Consider the following 23,294-nt stretch of genomic DNA (forward strand, 5'->3'; position numbering starts at 1 on the left):
GTCCACAGCTTAGTGTTTCATTTTAAGTGATAAACTAGATTTTATTTAAACATTGTTATTATGAACTTGACTCAAATGGGACGTCCTAGTAGCTTAAATTGTGGTAACAGACTGACGGTGCAGAAGTGTACAGAATCGTGTGCTCACACACACATATCAGATTGTCACCTCTTTATTAGATGCAGTTCTACTGATCCCTTTATTGTGAATTGTAGCCAAAGACAAGAGCGAGGAAGGAAGATCCTTTTAATCATTGTGCAGAACCGGATGATTTAGAACAGAACCAATCAGATCTGAAGTCGTTCAAGACACTGAAGTAAAACTAAGGGCTGAACTCCAGCTGCAAATTCATCTGGAGAGAAGAAGGCTGTAGATCTGCTGCCGTCGACCTCTCGTACCGTCTCCACAGAGCCGGTGAAAGTATCTGCGGATTAGTCACAGTGCTCGTCGAATCTGTTTACTGGCTGAGTGTGAGACCGCAAATTGAGTCAGATTAAGATTAAAACAACAACAGCGAAGCAACGCTCACCCAAACTCTCTGGAATTCATTTTTGGCCGGCTGTGTCGTTTTGTGTGTGAAGGCTCTGAGCTGACTGACTAAAACAGACCTCCTCACGCTGCTCTGACAGGATCACTGCAGTTATCCAGATGTTCAACTCGTTCCCCATATTACCTTAGGTTTACATCTCCATCTTTTATCACTTTAACAATTCTCTCCATATATTTTTTCTTATTGATGACAAATCCCACAAAGGTCAAATCAAGTCCAACGTTCCCTACCTGTGTGCTTTCAACCCACTGGCTATTGAAGGCATATGTATACATATTTTCTCTCAAACAGCTCTAAGAGGAATGCATTTATGTGGGACTATTTTCAGAGGAAGAAGTTAGGAGGTAGGGAGGGTTACTGAAAGACACTTTAAGTTGCATTATGGGATATGTATGATCCAGCCTTTTTGGAGCTTGACCCATGCAGGAGACTATAAGTCAGAATGACGTCTTTGGCCTTTATATTTCGGGTCCAAACCGTCTGACACTTGACAATGCAGTGACAACACTATTTGGCTAATCAGCGTGTTATGTCGTCTAGCAGCATTTATCTACTGTCAATTGAAAGTAGTGGTTTTATCAACTATGGCCTCAGATTTCTGCATTGACCACATGGTCCAGACCTAGACTGGGACTAATGGGACTAACGTACAGCAGTGAGGTCATCAGACAGAGAGTCAGAGTCAACCAATGAGAATGCAGAGGTGCTTTGTTTAGGCGAACATGAGAGAGCACATCAGAGTCACGTTGAGTCAAAACTGCTGTGTGAAGTCTTGAGTTGTATCTAAGAAGTGTTTTTGTGAGACCTCACTAAACTTTGACCGTTCGACCACTAAAGTCAAATCAGATCTTCCCCAGGTCCAAGTGGACATTTGTGCCAAATGTAAAGGAATTCCTTTGAAGAGGTGGTGAGACATCCTGTTCACCTCTATGTTCAGGCCAAAACCGAGCTCTGTGAGGTCATACTGACCTTTGACCCTTAAAGGGATATTTCAATATTTTGGCAAATTCACCTATTGCCGTAATCCCGATAGTTTTAGGAGTAGGTTCATTACCTTTACAGTAATTGTTGGTGCAAGCTGTTTTGAGATCGGCGGAGCAGAGACACAAGCTGCTCAGCTAACTTAACAGAGGCGCACGGTATTTCCACGTTTCCCTCATCAAACTAAATACGCAATCCAACAACTCCAAAATGCTCTCGTGGACAAGTTGTGACCTGCACATTCGCCACGCTATGAAATAATAACGTACAGTATATGTAACATTACGATACATGAAGCAAATATTCAGAACTACTTAAGGTTTTGAAGTCACTCCGCCCAGCATCCATGTCTGGGATGTAGTTCCGGCTGCATTTGCCTCAAAAACAACGCCTTCTCGTAACGTTCCATTATTATCTCATAGCGTGGTGAATGTGCAGGTCACAACTTGTCTACCAGAGTGTTTTCGAGTTGTTGGATTGTGTATTTGATGAGTTTGATGAGGGAAAGGCGAAAATACCGCACACTGTGCAGAGCTTGCATCTCTCTTTCTGCCAATCTAAAAACAGCTTGCACCAACAATTAAAGGTAATGAACCTACTCCTAAGAGTATAGGGTCGGGATTATGGCAATGGCCAAATTTGCCAAAATGTTGAAATATCCCTTTAACCACAGAAATATAAACAGTTCATCTTTGAATTCAGTAAATATTTGTACCAAATTTGAAGAAGTTCCCTCAAAGTGTTACTGAGAGTGCCATAGCACACAAAACAGTGTTACCTGACAACTTACAAACCAGTCAGTAACATCAGCGTCACCAAGTCAAAGGACCTGTCGACATGAATTTGGTCATGTCGACAGGTCTGTGTGCTCTGTGGGCCTTTTAAATAAAGTTTCAACAACCAAGCGCTCGCAACAAACTCGCCCGCCGTCCAAAACATCTCCGTCCTCGTCAGAGCAGTCGTCATGGAGACTGACAACAGATCTTCAGAGCCTTTAGGCTGCAGTTGCTGTATGCATGTGGTCCAAGCAACTCCTCCAGAGAGTAGTTAACAAACCTGACAGTAGGTGTGTGAGCGGAGGCCGTTGTATCTGGGTTATTGTGTTCTTTTTAAATGTGCATGTCTCAGTGTAGTGATAGAGAAAAACTAGCTTTTAGTGTTTGTTACTGAAGTCCACCCCCCACCTCCCCCCTCCACCCCCTCCACACCGGTCAGCTTCAGAGACCTGCTTTTCCTCTTCCACTTTTTTTACTGTGGGGTCTTGTGTTACATTTTTCTCTTATTATCCACGTGTCACCGAGGGGAACTTTTAACCATGTAAGGGCTTAATTCCAATGATCACCTTAATCTGATTACTCACTGTACCCATATGTACATGTACCCATTTACTGCTATGCATTTTTTTAACATCCTGTGGGACAAGGAAACATCAGCAGCTGTGGATGAGTGGAAGACACCACCTCCTGCCAGACCCTGTAACGATTTCAATCACGATTAATCACTATCATTGTTCTAATTACTGAATGAGCTACGTTGTAAAGACGCTTTACCAGGTTTTTCTCTGGCACCTGTGCTAATGAAGACTGTAAATATGATGTTGTTTGGTTTACAGATGTGCTGTGAGGCAGGCAGAGGGTTCTCTGCGGTTCTACGTCCGCTGTGTTCTGTTTGCTGAAGGGAAAAAGAAACGTTTTTTTTTTTGAATGAATCTCTCCATGTCTAAGATGCTACTGTAAATAGACTGTGAATATGAATGATCATTTTCAAGATAATATATATGAATGTTTTTTGCTTTTCAGGCATGTGTGAGTGAATAAATGAGAGAGTGAGTGTGGAGGGAAGTTGATTGTATCCTCTATGGAATGTTTAATGTAAAAAAAAAAAAAAGAAATTGTTAAAAAAAAAAAAAAAAAAAGCTTACCCTTTACTCCCCACTGCAGTTTGCTTTTCTACTGTCCAGCACTGTGACGGCAGAGCTGCACAGTCATCAGTGTTCAGCGCCACTTCAGCGGCGCACCAGCTGGAAGTGACAGCATCATTTACTGAACTCAGGCCTATGTTTTTTGCCATTCTGAAAGGAAGAAATCCAAAGCTGTGACCGACTCAGAAAACACACGACAACGGGCGCCGCCGCGACGACAGGCCCTCACCCTCGTCCCCCGTGAGCTCACAGTCCTCTGAGACTTTTTTTTTTTTCCAAACAAAGACACTGCCGACAGTGCATCGTCACAAAAGATGAAAACACGAGCATGTTGAAAAAAAAAAAGTGCTTCGAGAGTTCAAACTTCAACCACGAGTGTGTGCATACTCTTATAATGCCCTTGTACGATGTTAGTATCTCTGTATTATGTAAAGACCAACACGGGCCGAGACGCCAGAGTCCACAAACAGCTGAGGTCACTCGGTGTGGACTGGTCTGAGTTCTGCTAACAGCTGTCAGAGGCAGAGAGAATCTCTTCTTCAGGTGTGATTCATTGGATATAAATGCAGGAGAGGAAAAAGCAGTCTACGCTTTCCTTGGGAAAAAATAATTAGAATACAACAAATTAAGTCCTATATAAACACAAATCAGGATCAGGTTCTCAAGATCATCTGAGAGTTATAAAAATGCCTGTCTGGAGTCTCTCTGACCTGGGACAGAGGAGCTTTTATTGCCACTGGCATAAACACTGTAATTGGTGCAAACTGACATTATGTGTTAGGAGGTACCGCGTCCATTCAACCTGCTGCAGCTGCTGAATATGACAATAACTCACTCATCAACTACTGTGAGAAACGTGTTTATGGTTGAGCAGTTATGTAGTAGTATAGTATAGTCATGTAGGAGTTGAGTTGGGTAAAGTTGTGACTGTTGATGCTACAGTCAGAGTCCTGACATTGAAACCAAACTGAAAGTGAATCAGTGACTGACACTTGATGTGATGGTTGTTGCTGAGTCCTAATTCAATTATAGCAAATATTTAAGCGAGAAAGTTTGCAGACAATAATGATCACGTGGTTCTGTTTCACCATGTCATTTCTGACTGCCGTTGACCATATTCACAGCGTCGCCATCTTTCCTTACATCATCACTTGGGGTGGGGTGGGTAACGCCGGAGTTTAATAAACAGCTTTCCTTTCATCAGTTCCTGGTTGATACACATTGAAGAAAGGCATGGGTTGTTAACGCCATATTTCAAAGTAAAACGACATTTAGGTTAAACTGATTTGAATTAAGTTAGCCGGCATTAGCTGCAACTGCTAACGGTAACGTTATGTGATGGCGTTGAATCTTCCCGACCCGAGTGACAACGTAAGCAAAGATGGCGACGCTGTGAATATGGCTAAGAGAGACGTAGTTTAAAGGGATAGTTCAACATTTTTGAAAATTGGCCCATCGCCATGATCCCCCTAGTAATAGCAGTAGGTTCGTTACCTTTAATTGTTGGTCCAAGCTGCTTTTAGATCGGGGGAGAAGAATACCGAGCGGCGCAGCTACACTACGGAGGCTAATGGAATTTCTTGGTTTTGCTCATCAAACTCAGCAAATACACAACCAAAAAACTCAAAAACGCTGTGGTGGACAAGTTGTGACCTGCACATTCACCACGCTATGAGATAATAGCGGAAAGTTGCGAGATGGAGTTGTTTTAGAGGCAAAGTCGGACTTTACACTCTAGACGGCTGCTCGGCGGAGTGATTTCAAAAGCGCCTGTTTACTGCAGATACGTCCGTATACTACGGCACTGGCTGAGGTGCGCACACTGTGTCCCTCCGACCAGTGGTTCACTGAAGAAAGTAGTTCCGAGTATTTGCTTCACTTCTCTTAACTTTCCGCTATTATCTCATAGCGTGGTGAATGTGCAGGTCACAACTTGTCCACCACAGCGTTTTTGAGTTTTTTGGTTGTGTATTTGCTGAGTTTGATGAGCAAAACCAAGAAATTCCATTAGCCTCCGTAGTGTAGCTGCGCCGCTCGGTATTCTTCTCCCCCGATCTAAAAGCAGCTTGGACCAACAATTAAAGGTAACGAACCTACTGCTATTACTAGGGGGATCATGGCGATGGGCCAATTTTCAAAAATGTTGAACTATCCCTTTAATGGTTCTGAGCGTCATTTTATGTTGAAACAAGGATTTTTCTGTCTGGGTTGGCACTGTTCCTGGGGTCACAGTAAACGCAAGCAAAACTCAAAATAAAAACAACCATTTCATCAGTTTATGACCCTGAAAGTGGAAAAATTGTTGTGAAAAGGTGATTTAGAATTTAACCAGAAGTTAACTTTAAGCAAACTGCCTGGCTCACTTTCATTAAGGGATCCAAAAGTAGCCTAACTAATGGTGTGTTTGCACCAGTTTGAGCCCATTTGAAGCAGGCTGGGTTTTAGTGATGTGGCGGCTCTGAGACATTCAGGTGCAGGACTCAAGTGTCGGTCACCCGGTTTTGGTAGAGTCCATCTCCAGTTCCACACATTAAAACCCAGGGAGGCCCTCCTGTTTGACTGAGACAAGGAAGTTCCTTATATTTAAACTTTTTTTTTTTTCATAAAAGTCAAAGTCATAAAATCAGTCGTTGACTTTAATGATGTGAAGAAGCAGCTGGATTGTTCTCAGCCTCAGTGAGCGTGCCCTGCCTGCAGCTGTGTTGTTAATGTTCAGGTGGCCCGGTGCTCTGTTAGCAGCGCTCAGACTGGACCTGCTGCTCCCTGGGACCTGGTGTCCGTCCCGTGCGTGTCCTCGTCCAGAGCCAGCTCACTCAGCCGGCTGTATTTACTCTCTGCATGTGACCACAACAAACTCCCATCTTGTGCACCGTCGTCACGTCGACGACACCCTCATGTGTCAGTCAGGGCGGGCGCCGCCTGCTGCACTTACTGTGCTGTGATGATGAAGATGAGGATGATGATGATGATAGTGGTGGTGATGGTTATGACTTTCTGTTAATGGGGCTTGTATATCCGATGCCTTCGACAATCATGTGCACATATCAGAGTAACCATGACAACACAGGCCAGAGCGACTGATTGTGTTTTGTTTGTCTTTTCTCCTGGAATAAATTCCAAATGATCGTAACACTCCTCACACTTCTCTTTGTCTGTGTGTGTGTGTGTGTGTGTCTGTGTGTGTGTATGCATTTGTTCTGCAAAATAAAACAGGGATAGTTTATTAGTATTGGGGAATATTCATGAACAGACATGACTGGCACACACACATAGCCTATGTGTATGGTACATCTGTTCAGCAAATGTTTAGCAGACACAAGACAGATGTTGCATTTGAGCCACATGTTTCCTTAACAACACAGGTTTGGATATATTTTGTGGGTTAAAGCCTTTAAAACACATTGTCTCCAGATGTCTCTTCCAGACATTAAAATATGTTCAGTCTGCCTGGTTCCTCCACTCGCTCACACACCTATGGTGGCCCAGAGAGCTCAATGCATAGCACCATAAAAAAAAAACAAACGAGTCATTCCAGAATTGGAGGACAATTTAGGGACTAAAACACCTGAACATTTTACTATTTATTTGATAGACACAAACTTGCTGCAAATTCAGAAAACACCTTCATCAATTTGACACACACAAGCTGATTGGGTCAAAAACATTTGGTTCCATTCTTCAAATGGTTGTAGGTCAAGACCCCAGAGTTAGAAAGCAAACTTCTACTGTATCAAGTGAAAGGACACCATCTTTGAATCCACTATGTGGTGACTAGCTCTCCCATGTTCTCCATGTCTGCAGCTGACTTGTGTGGAGCTGCAGGCCGCCTGACCACCTCTGTTAATAAGCTGACACACGTCACTCAAGTTGAAAAATGGCCTCATTTTGTAAAACCGGCTCTGAAACTGGGATAATGTTGAGTTTTCCCCGCTGAGCAGCATCATCCTGAAGCTCTGAACTCACTCATCCCAGATCAGCTGTCTTAATGTCAGAGCTTTATTAGCAGAGTTCAGCCTTGTGGAGCTTCCTGTGGTTCATGTCGCCTCACTTCCTCTGTCTCAGCTGGAGATTCTGCTCTACACACACATGCACACACACTAGGTTGTGAAATCAAAAAAATATTTCACATCCTTTGTCACTGATAACATGCACGCATTCAGCACCATGCTCACACACAGATGTAAACACAGCCTGTTGATGTCAGCTGTCGAGCCCTGCGTGTTCAATAACACCGATTACAGGCGGTTCATCTGAGCCACTGAGATAACTCTGTGGCTGTGGGACGTGAAGCGAGCAGAGAGGATCCGTGTCAACGGGGACGGACAGTTCTGGAAGCAAACACCAGGGGGTGGTGTGATGTGATGTTTCCCTAAAGCCTGAACCAATCTGTGAACTGCCTTCAGTCATTTTAACAACCAGCAATGACTTCCACTAACATTTAGATTTACATGGAGAGACTGGTGATATATGGTAAATGCACTTATACTTATATAGCACTTTAGTCTCTCTGACCACTCACACACACATTCACACAGCACTGTTGGCAGAGCTGATGACACATCGGAGGGCAAGGTCTTTTGATGCGTCTTCCTGCACAGACGCATCAAAAGAATAATGTGAAAAAAACTTTTATTAACAAAGATAAACAGTTGATAAAAGGTGGAGCCCTGCCATGGGTATGCAATTACAATGAGGAGCCCTGTATACATTTTGAATCTATTCTGAATTATTAATCTGATCCTTTTTATTCTATCTTATTTTGTTTCATTTTATTTTATCTTTCTGTCAGTTTTCCTTTGTTGTCATCATGTGCCTATAAGCAGGTACGTTGTAGGTTTTTGTTCCTATTGTCTTTGTTTATACATGATTTTGATTATCCAATTGGGTGTGTTATTGGGATTTTAAAATTTCAATATGCACAAATATAATGTTAATTTTGATAACCTCACAACCTCAGAGAACAGACAAAGCTCTGTGGACCCCCTGATATCTCTGACCCCAGGTTGGGAACCAATGATTTAGTGTATATGAGAGTATATGGAGTATATGAATTTGAAATTTGTTATTGGTATTATACATTGGTATTGTGGGGATCCCTGTTCCGACTGCTGCCCCCGCGACCCGGATTCGGATACAGTGGATGAAAATGGATGGATGGATTATTGGTATTACTTGTCTTGTTTTTGTGTGGAAAAATACTCAATTCAAATCTGCACTGATTTGGTTCAGTTGGAGGAGATGTTGCTGCGGCCTACACAAGCTTCACATCTGTCATGAACCTATCTCACATGTGTCTTTGTTCAGATAAATTCTGAGACTCAAAGATCATTATTTCCTCTTAAAACATTAGGTTAAGAGCTTCTTTTTTTTTGTGATTACAGGCCCAGAGCTGTAGTGTTCATTTCCAATTCTGGTCACAGAGTCTCTTTATGTTACACTGAGCTGCTGTGATGAAGAGAAGAGTAAAAGCATTAGGATCCTGTCAGATTAAAGAACCCGTGCTCGGTTCAAATTAAGCTACAGCAGTCGTTCTGTTACTTGGTGCTGTGATTTGAAAAACAGAGGAAAAGAGTGGGTTATAACTGAATTTCCAACAGTTTAAACCTGAAGAATTACCTCCATAACATCGAATACTCTGCTTTAATCTCCACAGTGCAGATGTCAACAGGATGGTTCACCAGGCAGGAACATTAGTGATGCTGCCGGTAATGTCTCCTTCTGTCATTCCATATGGTTCCCTCTATTTCCCATCGTTCTCTCTCTCCCTTTCTCTGTGTGTGTGTGTGCCTCCATCCAGATGAGTGTGGTGACCTGCTTTCTTTGCTTCCACTTGTTCACCTAAGACTCGTCTTAAAACAGACCTCCTCTTGCTGCAGTACCACACCACTTGTATAATAAATGAACAAAAAAAGCTTTGTTCATTTATTTATTTAAACACAAATACATTTGTAATGCACACACAAATATGTTTCATTCCATATAAAAGTAAGAACAATCCACACATAAAAAATAAGATTCATAAACATATTTCCAATGCACACACAAATCCGAATAAATATTCACAAATATATGCATGTAAAAGTATTTGCACTCTCATCAAATATATTTGGAGGTTGTTACATTGATATATGAACTGTCGAACCTGCATTTCTGTGAGATTTATTTATATGTGGATTTTCTTACTTGCAATGAAACATATTTATGAAACATATTTGACTGTTCTAGCTCCATACATATAGAGACAAACAACACACATACACACACACATTCTCACATTCACAGACAACTTAAAGTCACCAATTAATCTAGTGTGCATGTCTGTGGACTGTGGGAGGAAGCTGGAGAACCCAGAGAGAACCCAAGGAAACTCCACCAAGAAAGACCTTCAATCAACCCCAGAATCTTATTGCTGAGACGTGAAGGTGCTCACCACCTCACCACTGTCCTACAATTAGATACAAATAGATCATTTACATTTTTTTTAGGGCATTATTGCCTTTATGTGGAAAGCTTTGATAGATCCAAGGAAAAAGCATCAACACGGTCGGGAATCAAACTTTGATCTATTGCATGAAAGGGTAAGCCAGTGGTTCCCAACCTTTTTTGGCTCAGGACCTCTTTTTGACATCACAAATTTCTGGCGACCCCGCTATCATGTGCAGTCACATGATCGCGGCCAATCAAGATGCGCCAGCTCAGATATTTGCATTTTATTTGAACTCGATTTATATTCGAGAAAGTGAAAGTATAGATAGAACACAGTTGTTTAAGATGTGTGGTGTTTGTAATCATAATTTTAAAAAGAATAATAATTAGTTAAAAAAAAAAGATTATCAGTAATTTTTTTTTCATCAATTACTAGACGTTTCAGGCGACCCCATTTGAATTCCAGGCAACCCCACGTGGGGTCCTGACCCCAAGGTTGAAAAACACTGGCGTAAGCCCAAATATGGGGCGTGGTGGCCCTCCCTTAATCGATCAGTTTGATTGACTGATGATAATGGATGGAGTTCTGTGAAGTTTTATTTGTTAAATTATTTTGTATCTTCACTGCAGCTTGGATCATTCTAGAAAATGTACGCATGTTTAAAGGACCATATGCAGCGACACATATTTATACATATAGGAAATTGCATACCCATTGTTTTGGTGTGTATGCATCATTTCCACAGCTGGGCTCCACCCCGACCTCTGCTGCCTCTCACCCTGGGCTGATTAGTTCCCCTGCACTGCCTGAGCTCGGCTGGAGTGACGGACGCTCGCCTCCCTCCACAGCTTTTGGTTTTTCAGACTGAATTAGAGGAATATTTCTGCGACGTCCTGCTGCTCAGAACACTGCTGCCCACACAAACACATTCCAGTCACTTGATGGACCAGACACACACACACACACACACACACACACACACACACACACACATTCCCTTTTCTCTCCAGATGCACGTATACATAATGTCTCCTCTGACCTTGACCTCTCTTTACACTCTCTGCGTGATGCTTTAGAGCTTAACTGAACCACTAGTGTATACATGTGTGCGTGTATGTGTGTGCGTGCGTTTGTGCGGCTATTTGTTTTTTTTGTAACCAGTGACAAAGATGTTGATTCTTCTTCAAAACACTGCCATGTTCACACTGTCGTTCATCCAACATGGTTTTTATAAGCAGAAAAACATTCGTACAAAAATATTCACACACAGGCCGTTGATCCAGAGTTGATCTCCTAAAGAAGTGAAAGGTGACGAAGCCTCTTATCAGAGCTCCATCAGGCCATGATCACACTAACAGCAATGTGAATGTGTTTTTCATGTGGTAATGTTAACAGTTGTGTTGTTGTCCCTAAAAAAAAACACTGTACAGCTGAGCTGTCATCCGAAGTTTATTATGAAGTTGCTGCACTTCTTTTAGAATGTCAGGATTCTATTTCCCATGATGCAACTCAATAGTATTTATGTCACAGTAGATGATACCTTGTGAATCCTGGCAACATTCAAACTCAGTGTTCTGAGGCTTTCCGATAAAAAAAGTGTTCAAAACCAAGCAAAGATGCTGATGGGGCGAACATGGGGGGCGATGCTGAACAGGTGCCCCAAGTGAAGTGGTAACAGTTGTCACTGCACCCGGCTATCCTATCAATTAAAGACAAAAAAGCCCAAAAATATAGAAAAAAAGAAAAAAGATGATGCTGATGACAGATGATCAAAGAATTTAAGGTGTACTGGTAAATTTGTAGATAGGGTCATGTAAATTTGATAAATTCTTCGTTCTCACAAACCTTTCTTAGTTTAGATTAGGAAAATGAGACAGTTGTGAAAGGTAACCAGAAAAATGTGTCACCCCTTACACTCTTATTAATAAGTGCCTGCTGTTGCTGTTACTATTATTGTTGGAAAAAGAAAAAGTGTGTGATGTGATCAGGGCCTGAAGGAGCTGAAGAGCTGCTCCTCCTGCAGAGGAATCATCCAGGACAGTAATGTTTGAATCTGTCCCAGGAAACTTCCCTCATGTCAGATGATCAGAAAAACATGCGGGTGTGTTATTGTCATCAGAGATATAAAAGACAGAGAGTACTTTACATACATTCAAATTATGCAGATTATTACATTGAAAGTGTGTTTACTCATATGTGACAACTGATATCTGTTTGTCCCTTTCTCAGAGACCGCCCAGCAGTCTCACCACAGCCGATGACCAGTCCATGTGGGTGGCAGGTTAACTAACATAGTTAAAGGGATAGTTCAACATTTTGGCAAATTGGCCCATTGCCATAATCCCTATAGTCATAGCAGTAGGTTCGTTACCTTTGATTGTCGGTGCAAGCTATTTTTAGAACGGCGGAGCAGAGCCGCGAGCTGCTACAAGCTACGCTACGGAGGCTAATGGGATTTCTTTGTTTCCCTCATCAAACTCATCAAATACAGAATCCAACAACTTCAAAACGCTCTTGTGGACAAGTTGTGACACGCACATTCACCACGCTATGTGATAATAATGGAATGTGACAGAGTCGTTTTCGAGGTAAATTCATGCAAAACCGCTGATGCGTTTCTGCATTTGCCTCGAAAACAACTCTGTCTCGTAACGTTCCGTTATTATCTCATAGCGTGGTGAATGTGCGTGTCACAACTTGTCCACCAGAGCGTTTTGGAGTTGTTGGATTGTGTATTTGATGACTTTGATGAGGGAAACAAAGAAATCCCATTGGCCTCTGTAGCGTAGCTCTGAGCAGCTCGCGGCTCTGCTCCGCCGTTCTAAAAATAGCTTGCACTGACAATTAAAGGTAACAAACCCACTCCTAAAACTATAGGGATTATGGCAATGGGCCAATTTGCCAAAATGTTGAACTATCCCTTTAAGGTAGGTTAAAGCTGCATTTTCTGGCTCTTTGCTGTGCTGGAGTAACGTCCGGGTGGAGGTTCCCCCTGTGTGATAGCGTTCGAGTGATGTCCCTCTCTCCGCCCGGTGGCCTTCAGCCTCTCCTGCAGGTCCTTCAGCATCTGCTCGGCCCGGCGCGTGGCCTTGCGGGCGTTCCGCAGAGAGCGCTTCACCTTGCGGACGCGCTCCTTCAGCTGCCGGTTCCTCCGCTCGGCGGCGGACAGGCGCTCCTGCAGCCTGCGGCTTCGCTCCTCCTCCTCGAACAGAGCTGCCTGGACCGAGGAGCACAGCAGCTGCAGTGAAGAGAAAGTATGCAGCGAGTTAACATACATGGGGGGTGTTGTTTTGTTAACAAGCTAAACAAACTGTTGTAAAGCAGCAGGTGCCATCTTGTCAGCTGGTTGTGTAGCGTGGAAGCACTGGCAATGTGGTTTTCCCAGCAGCCTCTCTGAGAAAATGCTGCTGTTTCTGTCTTGTTATCATACTTGGAAGGAGGGAGGATACAGAGACAGCCTTCAAAACACACCAGGAGTGTGTGTGTGTGTGTGGTGTCCGTGTGTGTGTCACCCTTCTCACTCTCTAACAATGCAGGGTCACACACTTTGATGTTGCGGGGGTCCCAACCTCAGCGACTTATCATTAGAGCAGAGGCCATGTGAGCTAGCAGGTTCAAAGGATGTTCTCACAGTGTGTAGAATGTGTGTGTGTAGCCTATAGTTGTATTTTACCACAGGAACAATCACAGTCAACCACTGAACTACAGTATTCCCACTGTGTTCACCTATGGAGCGCTCTGTATTACTGTGAACAACCTCAGGTCAGCTGAGTGACTGAGAAAGTGGCATCATATAGGCCTACGGTACAGTTCCTTGCAAAAGTCTTAATACCCCTTGAACTTTTCCACTTTTTGTCACGTTACAACCACACATTTAAAGGTATTTTATTGGGATTTGATGTGCTGCAAGTCTTTTGGGGTGTGTCTCCACCAGCTTTGCAATTTCTGCCAATTCTTCTTTTCAAAACAGCTCCAATTGAGTCAGATTGGATGGAAAGCATCTGTGTCCATCCGTTCTAACACATGGATCTGCTTTGATGTAAACCAGTCCATTGTAGCTCTGGCTGTGTGTTTAGGGTGGTTGTCCACCCTCCCATCCATCTTCCATCAACTCTGAGCAGCTTCCCTGTTCCTGCTGAGGAAAAACCTCCCCACAACCTGATGCTCCATGCATCATTCTCCTTCCACTTCACAATTATGTGCTACTTCATGTTGGTCTATCACATTAAATCCCAATAAAATACATTTAAGTTAGTGGTTGTAATGTGACAAAATGTGGAAAAGTTCAAGGGGTGAGAATACTTTTGCAAAGAAGGCACTGTGTATTATAGTTGTGGACCTGCCATAGTTTTATTTTGAAAGGATGAAATACTGAACTTTTTTTTTTCTTTTTCGTATTATGCCTTTAATTGATAAGGCAGCTATAGAGAGACAGGAAAGGGGGAGACAGAGAAAGGGGGAATGACACGCAGCAAAGTACCACTGGTGGAATTGAACCAGGGCTGCTGCTGCAAGGACTCTAGCCACGGAGCGAAACTATGCCTGTTTTTAATCCCACTTTTCACAGCTTGAAATAAAAATATCAAGTCTTTCTATAAACACAGCAGACAAAGCATCCTCATAAAATGTAAATGAGTCAGAAAGTTGTTAAAAGTGTTCACAGCTGGAGTTTGCCAGTTATCTTCTCATGTTCCTCTCATGAAGCTTAAACCATCCCAGATCCTCTGTGACCTGTGTTCTCCACCACATCACCCACTGATTGTGTTTGGGATGATCTGGATCTGCATGAACAACATCGTGTTCTGCTTCCTGCCAACATCAACAGCTTCACACAAACACTGCAGAGCAGCCGTCCAACAATGAACAACATGATCAACTCCTTGTCGCAGTCCGTGCAGCAGATGGAGGTCACAGCAGATATTTGCCGATACTGGCTCCATGACCAAGTTCTGTATCTAATAACTGTCCTTTTCTCCAAAGTCCAACTTTTATAAACAGACTTTTATTTTTTCTCTTTTTTTATTTATTTTTAATCACAATTAAACACATCAGAGAGACAGAGTTCCTGTGTATGGTTAGATTTTTTTTTTAGTTGTATAATATCAATTCATCTATTGTAGCCTGAGTCACTCCGACTAATCCAGGAGAAACCTTGTTGCTCTTGCTGATGCACTATGTTATTCTTTGACATATGTCATCATGCTGCTCTGTTGTGTATGGACGGCGTCTATACTTCTGCTTTGTTCAACCAGTTGTCATGTATTACATCCTTTTACAATATGCTCACAGTCAAAAACCGAAACATCCTCACAAAAACAACCAGTTTTGCCTCAAAGGTTATAGGCCTCCACACTCCTAATCTCACTCAGTTAAATGCTTAAAAACCATCACACCTATTGTAAACACAATAATACAAGACCGCACACCCAATACACCAGTTCTTCACATTACTGCCCTCTGGACACACACATAGAAGCCATCACAGCACTAAATCAGTAGGGATTCAGCATTATGTGAAGGCCATGGTCTGCTAATCTGTAACAGTTAAAGCAAAAGAAATGTTATGTGTTTGTAAATGAGGCGCCTCATACCTATGTGTACAGAACGGGTCCGGTGGGTGTGGCCTAATAGCTGAGGGTGGTGACTGCTTTGTGACATCACAAAGTTCCAGGAAGTCCTGACAGCTGGTTTTAAGGCTCAGTTTCTGAATACAGGCTGTGTGTATTTCTCTGTGGACTGAGGCTTTGACACTTTCACAGTGTGATATAGAACCTAGAGCTGCTTTATAATCACACTACACATGGACATCTTGTATATGCAGCCTGAAATGTGCAAAAATAAAAGAGACGTTATTAGTCTGAGTTGAGGAGAAGGGAAGATAAACCACTGCAGAGTGTTTCTCTCTTATTTCACTTTGACTAAGTCACATCCTGATTATATAACATCAGGCTTTTTTTTTTCCTTTTTTTTTTTTTTTTACAGTTTGAACTCTTCGTCAGAGGAAGACTCGCAGTAGGATGTCCGCAACATACACACACGCACATACAAACGCACGCCACCTGTCAAAACATCTGGGTGTTACCTACCTGCTGTTTAGCATCATCTGTATAAACAGTGTTTAGAGGACAATCTGGCATTTACACAGTGTCCTCAATTTCAGGGACGTTAAGTTTTTAGGGCAGCAACAGGGAACAGTGCTGTCTTTGTCTGAAGACACCGCAAGAAGTTAGAATTAACAGGGAGTGGTCATCAAATATTCAACATCCTGAGGAGAATTTAAAGATGCAATGAACAATATTATTAACATTAAAGGAGTAGTTCACCAAAAAATGAAATTCAGTCATTATTGACTCACCCTCATGCTGATGAATACTCCTGAGTAGTTTTTTATTCCTCAAAGTGCATCTGGAGACCCGGGAGGCCAGTTTGTAGTCCAACGAAATCCTTATATGAGAGTCAATAGCGCCCGACACAAAAAGGTCCATAAAACTACACAAAAATCTGCACTTTAAAGGGATAGTTCAACATTTTGGCAAATTGGCCCATTGCCATAATCGCTATAGTCATAGCAGTAGGTTCATTACCTTTAATTGTAGGTGTAAGCGATTTTCAGTACGGCGGAGCGCAGCAGCTGGCTGCTCAGAGCTACGCTATGGAGGCTAATGGAATTTCTTGGTTTCCCTCATTAAACTCATCAAATTCAACATCCCAAAACTCCACAGCGCTTTTGTAGACAAGTTGTGACCTGCACAACCACCACGCTATGAGATAATGACGGAACGATACGAAACGGAGCCGTTTTCGAGGTAAATACAGGGTAAATACGGAGACTGCTTGCTGAAAAACTGTCCCTGAACGCAACGCGCATCAGCGGTTTTGTATGAATTTACCTTGAAAACGGCTCCGTTTCGTATCGTTCCGTCATTATCTCATAGCGTGGTGGTTGTGCAGCTCACAACTTGTCTACAAAAGCGCTGTGGAGTTTTGGGATTTTGTATTTGATGAGTTTGATGAGGGAAACCAAGAAATTCCCTTAGCCTCCATAGCGTAGCTCTGAGCAGCCTGCTGCTGCGCTCCGCTGTACTAAAAATAGCTTACACCTACAATTAAAGGTAACGAACCTACTGCTATGACTATAGCAATTATGGCAATGGGCCAATTTGCCAAAATGTTGAACTATCCCTTTAAGGAATAAAAAACTACTCCGGAGTATTCATCAGCATGAGCATGATAATTTCATTTTTTGGTGAACTATTCCTTTAAAGACTGTGCATAAGATGCTTGAATATACAGATGATAAACACCAGATTAAGCATTGTTCATCTCATTGTCTCACCGGCTCTACGATCAGAGACTTTACTGCTCTGGTTGAGTCTCAAACTGGTTTTCACACCAGTGTAATGCACTTACCATTCTTTATCTTAAATATCTTTAACTTTAAAAGGCACAGTGAACAAGTGTGTCCCAGCCTGGTTCATCACTTTTTAGCACAACCTGAAAACGCATTATTGCCACAGTATTGTGAGTATTTGTAGATTTGTACTGTACGTATGTATGTTGTGTTGTTTTGAGATGCACCAAAATGTTCTTGTATCTTGTGTGCAATGACAAATTAAAGGAGTCTATTCTATTCTATCATATTTTCTTCGGTTATTTGTGTTTTTTTTCTGTTTACATGTGTTTTCGTAAGTTGCCATGCTTTGAGCCCTCAGGGAAAGATTGATATTCAGTTGTACTGACATGAGACAATAACTCTGACAATTTACAACAAGACAAACTCTGGATGTTTGTCCAGTGTCACGCCACTGACGGAGGCTTTGGCACAGTGTGTTTCACCCAGACGTCAGCAGCACCTGCATCTGATTTCATTAGACCACAGTTTGACTGAGAGCAAAAGAACAAGGAGAAAGTGTGTGTTTGTGTTTGTGTATGTGTGTCCAGTCTGACCTGACAGCTCATTTATTTATCCAAGCTTAAGATTTCATTCTGTCTTTATATAGAGGCTCAGCATGAGTCCCCCCCACTCCCACCCCCCTCAAACAAGCACTGTCTTACTGACGTCAAAGAGACAAGCCAAGATTTCTCCTCTACTCCTAAGTGTGTTTAAAAAAGAGTGAGAGACCAAAGTGATATAAAAAAACAGCAAAAGATGGACAGAGAAAGACAGAAGAGCAAAGATCACACACATGCACCTCTATCTTACTGTGACCTCTCTGACAAAGACATTTGCAAACACATGAGGGTTCCCAGTTTAAGGGAAATCTGTATTAAGGAAATGAAGAGTGCACTTCCAGGAGCCTCCACCTCGGGCTCAGAGTTAAGACTGCTCAGCAGGCTGCTGATAGGAGGAGGCTCTGAACAAAAGCTAATTGAGGGTTTTGGCAGAAAAGTGGAGGAAGTCTCTTGTCTGTCCTTCTGGAGGGGCATCTGGTTCCCACGAGGCTGAAACCAAAAGCAAATCACCTCCCAGCTCCACTAGAATGTTCTTCCATTTTTTTTAAAGTCCAGCTGAAGGATATTTCCAATCCCCAAAGAACTCCAAGACTCAAGAGTTCAAGATGGTAAAGTTAGAAATAGGATCTTGTTTTTCTTATTGAATTCACAGTCCAAACCAAACAGAGATAGATAGAGAGAGCGAGAGAGGGGAGGTTGTGCCACCATAAATTCGCAGAGAGAAACACCTGTTTGACGTCTCTTCCCTGAAGCTTGCAGCCAGTGCATGCAGTTGCTTGTCCCCTAAATGAGCAGTGCAATTTTACCCGTCCTGCTGACCTCTGACCTCATTGCTAAGAGACCTGTGGCTCTAAAGCCCCCATTCCACTGCAGCTCCTGCACCTTTAACTCTTCCGTTTGGACTGTCGACAGTGAAACAAACCATAAATCCATTTTGGGAACAATGAGCATCTATGTAAACTGAGTGAAACTGTTGAGTCAGTCAGGAACAACATGCAGCATCAGGGTCTGTTACTGCACTGCTGTAGGTTATGTTACTGAAGCACATGGAGATTTCTGTATGTCAACTCAATGTGATGACAAGTCAATGTTATGTTTAAAAGGTGTTAATAGTCATACAAAGACTTTTGATTAAGGTCCAGGTCAAGTGGAGACTGTGGAGACAAGTCTCACATTATCCGACAGATTCATTGGACAAAAACAAAAGTCTCCCAGTCAGTTGAGACTAATGAAGAAAAACATGAATGTCCAGATTAATTCTCTAACCATTCAAGACGGTCCCAAGTATAACAATATAGCCGTATTTAGAGACATATCAAGTCACGCCATTTTGCAATTGTGTCACTTTTTCAGGTCATCATGAGCCAAAAACTTGTCAGAACAGAGAGCCAGAGTCACCACCACTAGCACAACCGTGAACACTGTCACTACAGGTTAAAGCCTATAGTAAACAAACTAAATAGATAAAAGATGCTAACTATGCTTATTGTGTTTTCATTATTGTCACAATGTGAACAAGTGCAATGAATGCATTGCAAAAGAAGAAAGGTGGAGGTTTAAGGCGCAATGCCTGAGCCACATTTGACCTTGTGTTATAACCTCTCACACGTAGGAACAAACAGCACAGAGGCAGCAACTGAAACCATCATTGACCTAAATTCACACCCAAATGGTCATAGAACTGAGTGTAATCATAAAACTGGAAGTTTGGTGGGAAGGGCGGAGTCAGACACTGCCAAGATGGCAGATGTGGAGCAGCTCACTTTAAAGCACCTCTTCATAACATCCATCTACATTCAACATTAGAAGACCATGTTAAGAGGAACTACTGTATGCAGGATCTTTACCGTAGCTATGTTATATTTTCACCTTCATAAAACAGCTTTGGAGTAATTGTGATGGTTAAATAAATGACTCGTAACTTGTTCCAGGGAGAATGGAGGCTCTCTGCCTTCCACCTAGCGTCTCCTGGCTGAAAATCAAGCTTGTAAGATCAGAGAAACTAAACATAAAACTACTCAAATATACACATCATGACATCGTATAGGATAAATAACGTTATCCACCGCTCCATGGGTTGCTTTCTCTACGCTTCTTTGATAACAAATGCACATGGCCGGAAGGAGGGTTAGCAAAACAGCGGAGAAGCGACCGGACTTGCATAGTTCCCCTTTAAAAACAACTTGGGGAAATTGTTTTGAAACTGGCCAACAAATCAAAATCTGTTCAACATGAAGGCGCAGCCTCGTCAGTTTCTCTCCAGCCACCTTGTTGCGTCTTGTTTACGTTTCAACCTGCTCATATCAGCCAGAGGAGGTGTAGTAATAAAATCTGCGTTGACAGGGTTCACGGCTTATCTCTGCTCCAGGTCAGCTGGTCTGGATCGAAACTGAACACCGACACACGTTCAAACTGCGGGCCTGTCAGAGATGTAGATCTCTGCTATTTGTCCTCTGACCCCTCGGCGGCCTGCATCCTGTCTGCCTGAGGAGTCGACCGCTGGACCTCGACCGCTCTCTGGCTGCTTCTGCTCCAAACAGCGATCACGTGATCACGCTGGACCGAAAACATGAACTCATATCAGTTCTTAAGAGCATTGCGTGTGTTCTTCTTATACCTGTTGTTATCCTTTTTGGAAATCACAACAGTGAGGCAATAAATGTGTGTGTGTGTGTGTGTGTGTTTAGGTTTGCACTGTGCCTGAGGGCAGTTACACAGTAGTTACAGTGATTCTACTGATCCTCACCACATTCCTGTCAGCAAAGTCACAACTCAACTCAGGATTAGGCGTCCACACAAGTGTGCGCACACACACACACACACACACACACACACACACACACACACACACACACAAATTAAAACCTTGCTCTGATGTCTTCCAACACACACTGAACTCACATTCACTTTTTAACTAGCCCCCTCAACCCCCCTCCCTCCTAACTTCCCGCCTCCAGCTCCCTGCACCCTGCTGTTCAGGGAGCATTAATCTGTTATCTCCATGGTAACCAGATGGCAATGGGCTTGTTTACATCCTATGCAAATAGTAAAAAAAAAAGGACTTTAAGAAGGAGATGTCACTCCTCTAACAAAGTAATGAGGTTGTAGGCTACAAGAGGGTGGGAATCAGGCCAACCTGTCAGTTTTCTTTTCAGGGAGCAAAAAGTGTTTCTATGACAACCACCTATCCAATCATGCTGCATGGTAGAAGAACAGTTCCTCTTCTTCTTAAATGACAATAAGGAGAAAGGTGTGTGTGTGTGTGTGTGTGTGTGTGTGTGTGTGTGTGTGTGTGTGTGTGGTGGAGGGCCTACCCTGCTGTCCTCCTGCGTGTCCCACTCGGGGCTGAAGGTGTGGAAGGGCTGGCTCCCCTGGGTGCAGTTGGAGAACTGGAAGAGGCTGGAGAACGTGCGCCTGTTCTCACCGGTGTCAGGGAAGATGGCGTCCTGAAAGTTGACGCCATGGGGGAGGATGTTGTAGTTCTCATCCATCCTGCAGGTGACACCACCAGAAAGAGCACAGGAATAACCACCAGATAGGCCTACAGATGTGGTGCTATGTGGAAAAGATTCACTTGCACATGCAGCCTGAGAACTGTTATGACTTTATTTTATACCTGACTCTGCAGCTCCAACGGACTGGAGTTGTTACACGTCCGACAACATGTTGTGTAGACTTACTTTTAAATAGTTGTCAGCACTATAAGAAGAATGTCGATCTTTTTTTCTTTTTTCCAAAATTCTGATGAACTCTGGCTTTAATAAACCTTTAATAAAGTCAATTTTGTCTTGAAAAATCTTCTGACAGATTAAAGTCAGCATTTTAAAAAATCTCAAAGCTTTATAGTGTTCACAACAGGTAAGACAGTGGACAGTGGCTTCTTCCCCAGAGCTGTGGCCTCTGCACTCACACACACAAAGGCACTTTTTGCACTTTTCTGCACTGCAGCACCTACCCTGCTGCTGTTTTCACACGAACTGCTGATGATTTTTATATGGCTGCTATTTTTATAACTGCTGGCATTTTGTCTCATTTGTCCCTTTTATTGTCTTCTTTGTCTTTTATTGGTTGTCTGTCTGATTGATTATGCTCGAGATTGTAGAACTGTACAATGACAAAAAAATAAAAATAAAAATAAAAATAGTAAAAGTAAAAGTAATCTAAGTTCTCTCTGGAGTTTAAATAGCCCATCGGATGGAGCTGTTACGTCCAGACCTTGCAGCTCACCTGAGGAAGAAGAAGTAGGAGTAGTTCTCCATCACGGTGTGGGACTGGCAGGACAGGTAACCCAGCCCGGTCAGGTTGAGCCTGGATCCGGAGGGAACCTCCAGCATGCTGCCCCAAGCCTGGTCGCACAGCAGCTCCACCTCCGCCGAGTACAGCAGCCCTTCCTCCGCGCCCTCGTACCCATATCCGAACCCGAGAGGCAGTGAGTTGTACAGGCTGCCCGCCCCGACGCCCATCGGCTCCCGGTGGATCGCCAGGACCCGGGCATAGATGATGATCTCCGCCAGCTCCGCCCGGCAGCCCTCACTCAGCGGCCGCCACTCAGACGGCAGCTGACAGGCGTCGGTGAACGCGTCCGGACGCAAAAAGACGCAGAGCGCAGCGAGGAGGAGAGCGGAGGAGGACATCCTGGAGACCGAGGTCCAACTTCAACCTCTGCTGATGCTGCACCGGACAATGTTTTATCCAGATGATCAGTCCCTTCACTGGGTTTCACAATCTCACTTATGTCTACCTGACTGCCTGTTTGACCCAAACACCAGCTGGCTTTGACCAAATAAAAAAATCCACACTACACTGACCCACAGGTTTGGTCCATTAGTTACTATTAAAGAGGTTTACACGTTTCCACTGTTCCAACATCTGTCAGAGCAAAGAAGGAGAACAGATGAGTGACGACAAGAGTGAGTTCAACCTGCTTCTGCTCCCAGGTTCCCTCTCCACTGTGGGCGCAGGGAGCGGGGAGCCTCTCCAGAGTGCACCGGTGCTGCGTTCAGGGACTAATGTGACGCTCTGAGATCTGAGGATTTCAATTGGCTGTTCGCTGCATACATTCAGGTGCTGTTTTGCTGAAAAGATGGAAGAACTTCATTTTGAAACTGTTCAACTTAAAAAATAAAACAATTTTTTGAGGCATGCACTGAAACATGCGCAGCCTAATTTCTAACACTTCTAATTTTTCCTATCAGGATTTAGTTTGGAATCAACTTACTCATACCTGCTCAACTTTTTTGGCTGTTTGGGAAAAGAAAAAAACTAATTCTTATAAAAAAGGTTTTTTGTATTACTGTTTGCGCTCTAGTTTAACTCAGTAGTTTAACTGTAGCAGTTATGTTTGGGGAGGGGGCACATTCAGAAGAAGCCACCTTGCGGTCCTTGGGGTTGTCTTGGGCCCCAGTTCAAAGTCAATGGATGTGCTCTAGGGGCCACTGTAAGTTCTGAAATGGATTTCAGCT

At 43.1% G+C, this 23,294-nt stretch overlaps 2 protein-coding genes across 2 annotated transcripts in view; one reads left to right on the plus strand and one right to left on the minus strand.

Moving 5' to 3' along the window:
- The window catches only part of il15ra (interleukin 15 receptor subunit alpha), a 231,206-nt gene that overhangs the window by 158,142 nt on the left and 49,770 nt on the right, over nucleotides 1–23,294 (plus strand). The gene's annotated exons all lie outside the window — the stretch shown is intronic.
- Nucleotides 12,812–22,466, minus strand: ccdc3a (coiled-coil domain containing 3a; the record flags this gene model as incomplete). The annotated part of the gene is made up of 3 exons (XM_084000015.1): nucleotides 12,812–13,117; nucleotides 21,147–21,324; nucleotides 22,060–22,466. 3 exons carry the CDS (start codon nucleotides 22,464–22,466, stop codon nucleotides 12,812–12,814), a joined length of 891 nt encoding a protein of 296 aa, XP_083856141.1.

Source organism: Trachurus trachurus, assembly GCF_905171665.1.
Source record: "Trachurus trachurus genome assembly, chromosome: 23".
Taxonomy (NCBI): domain Eukaryota; kingdom Metazoa; phylum Chordata; class Actinopteri; order Carangiformes; family Carangidae; genus Trachurus; species Trachurus trachurus.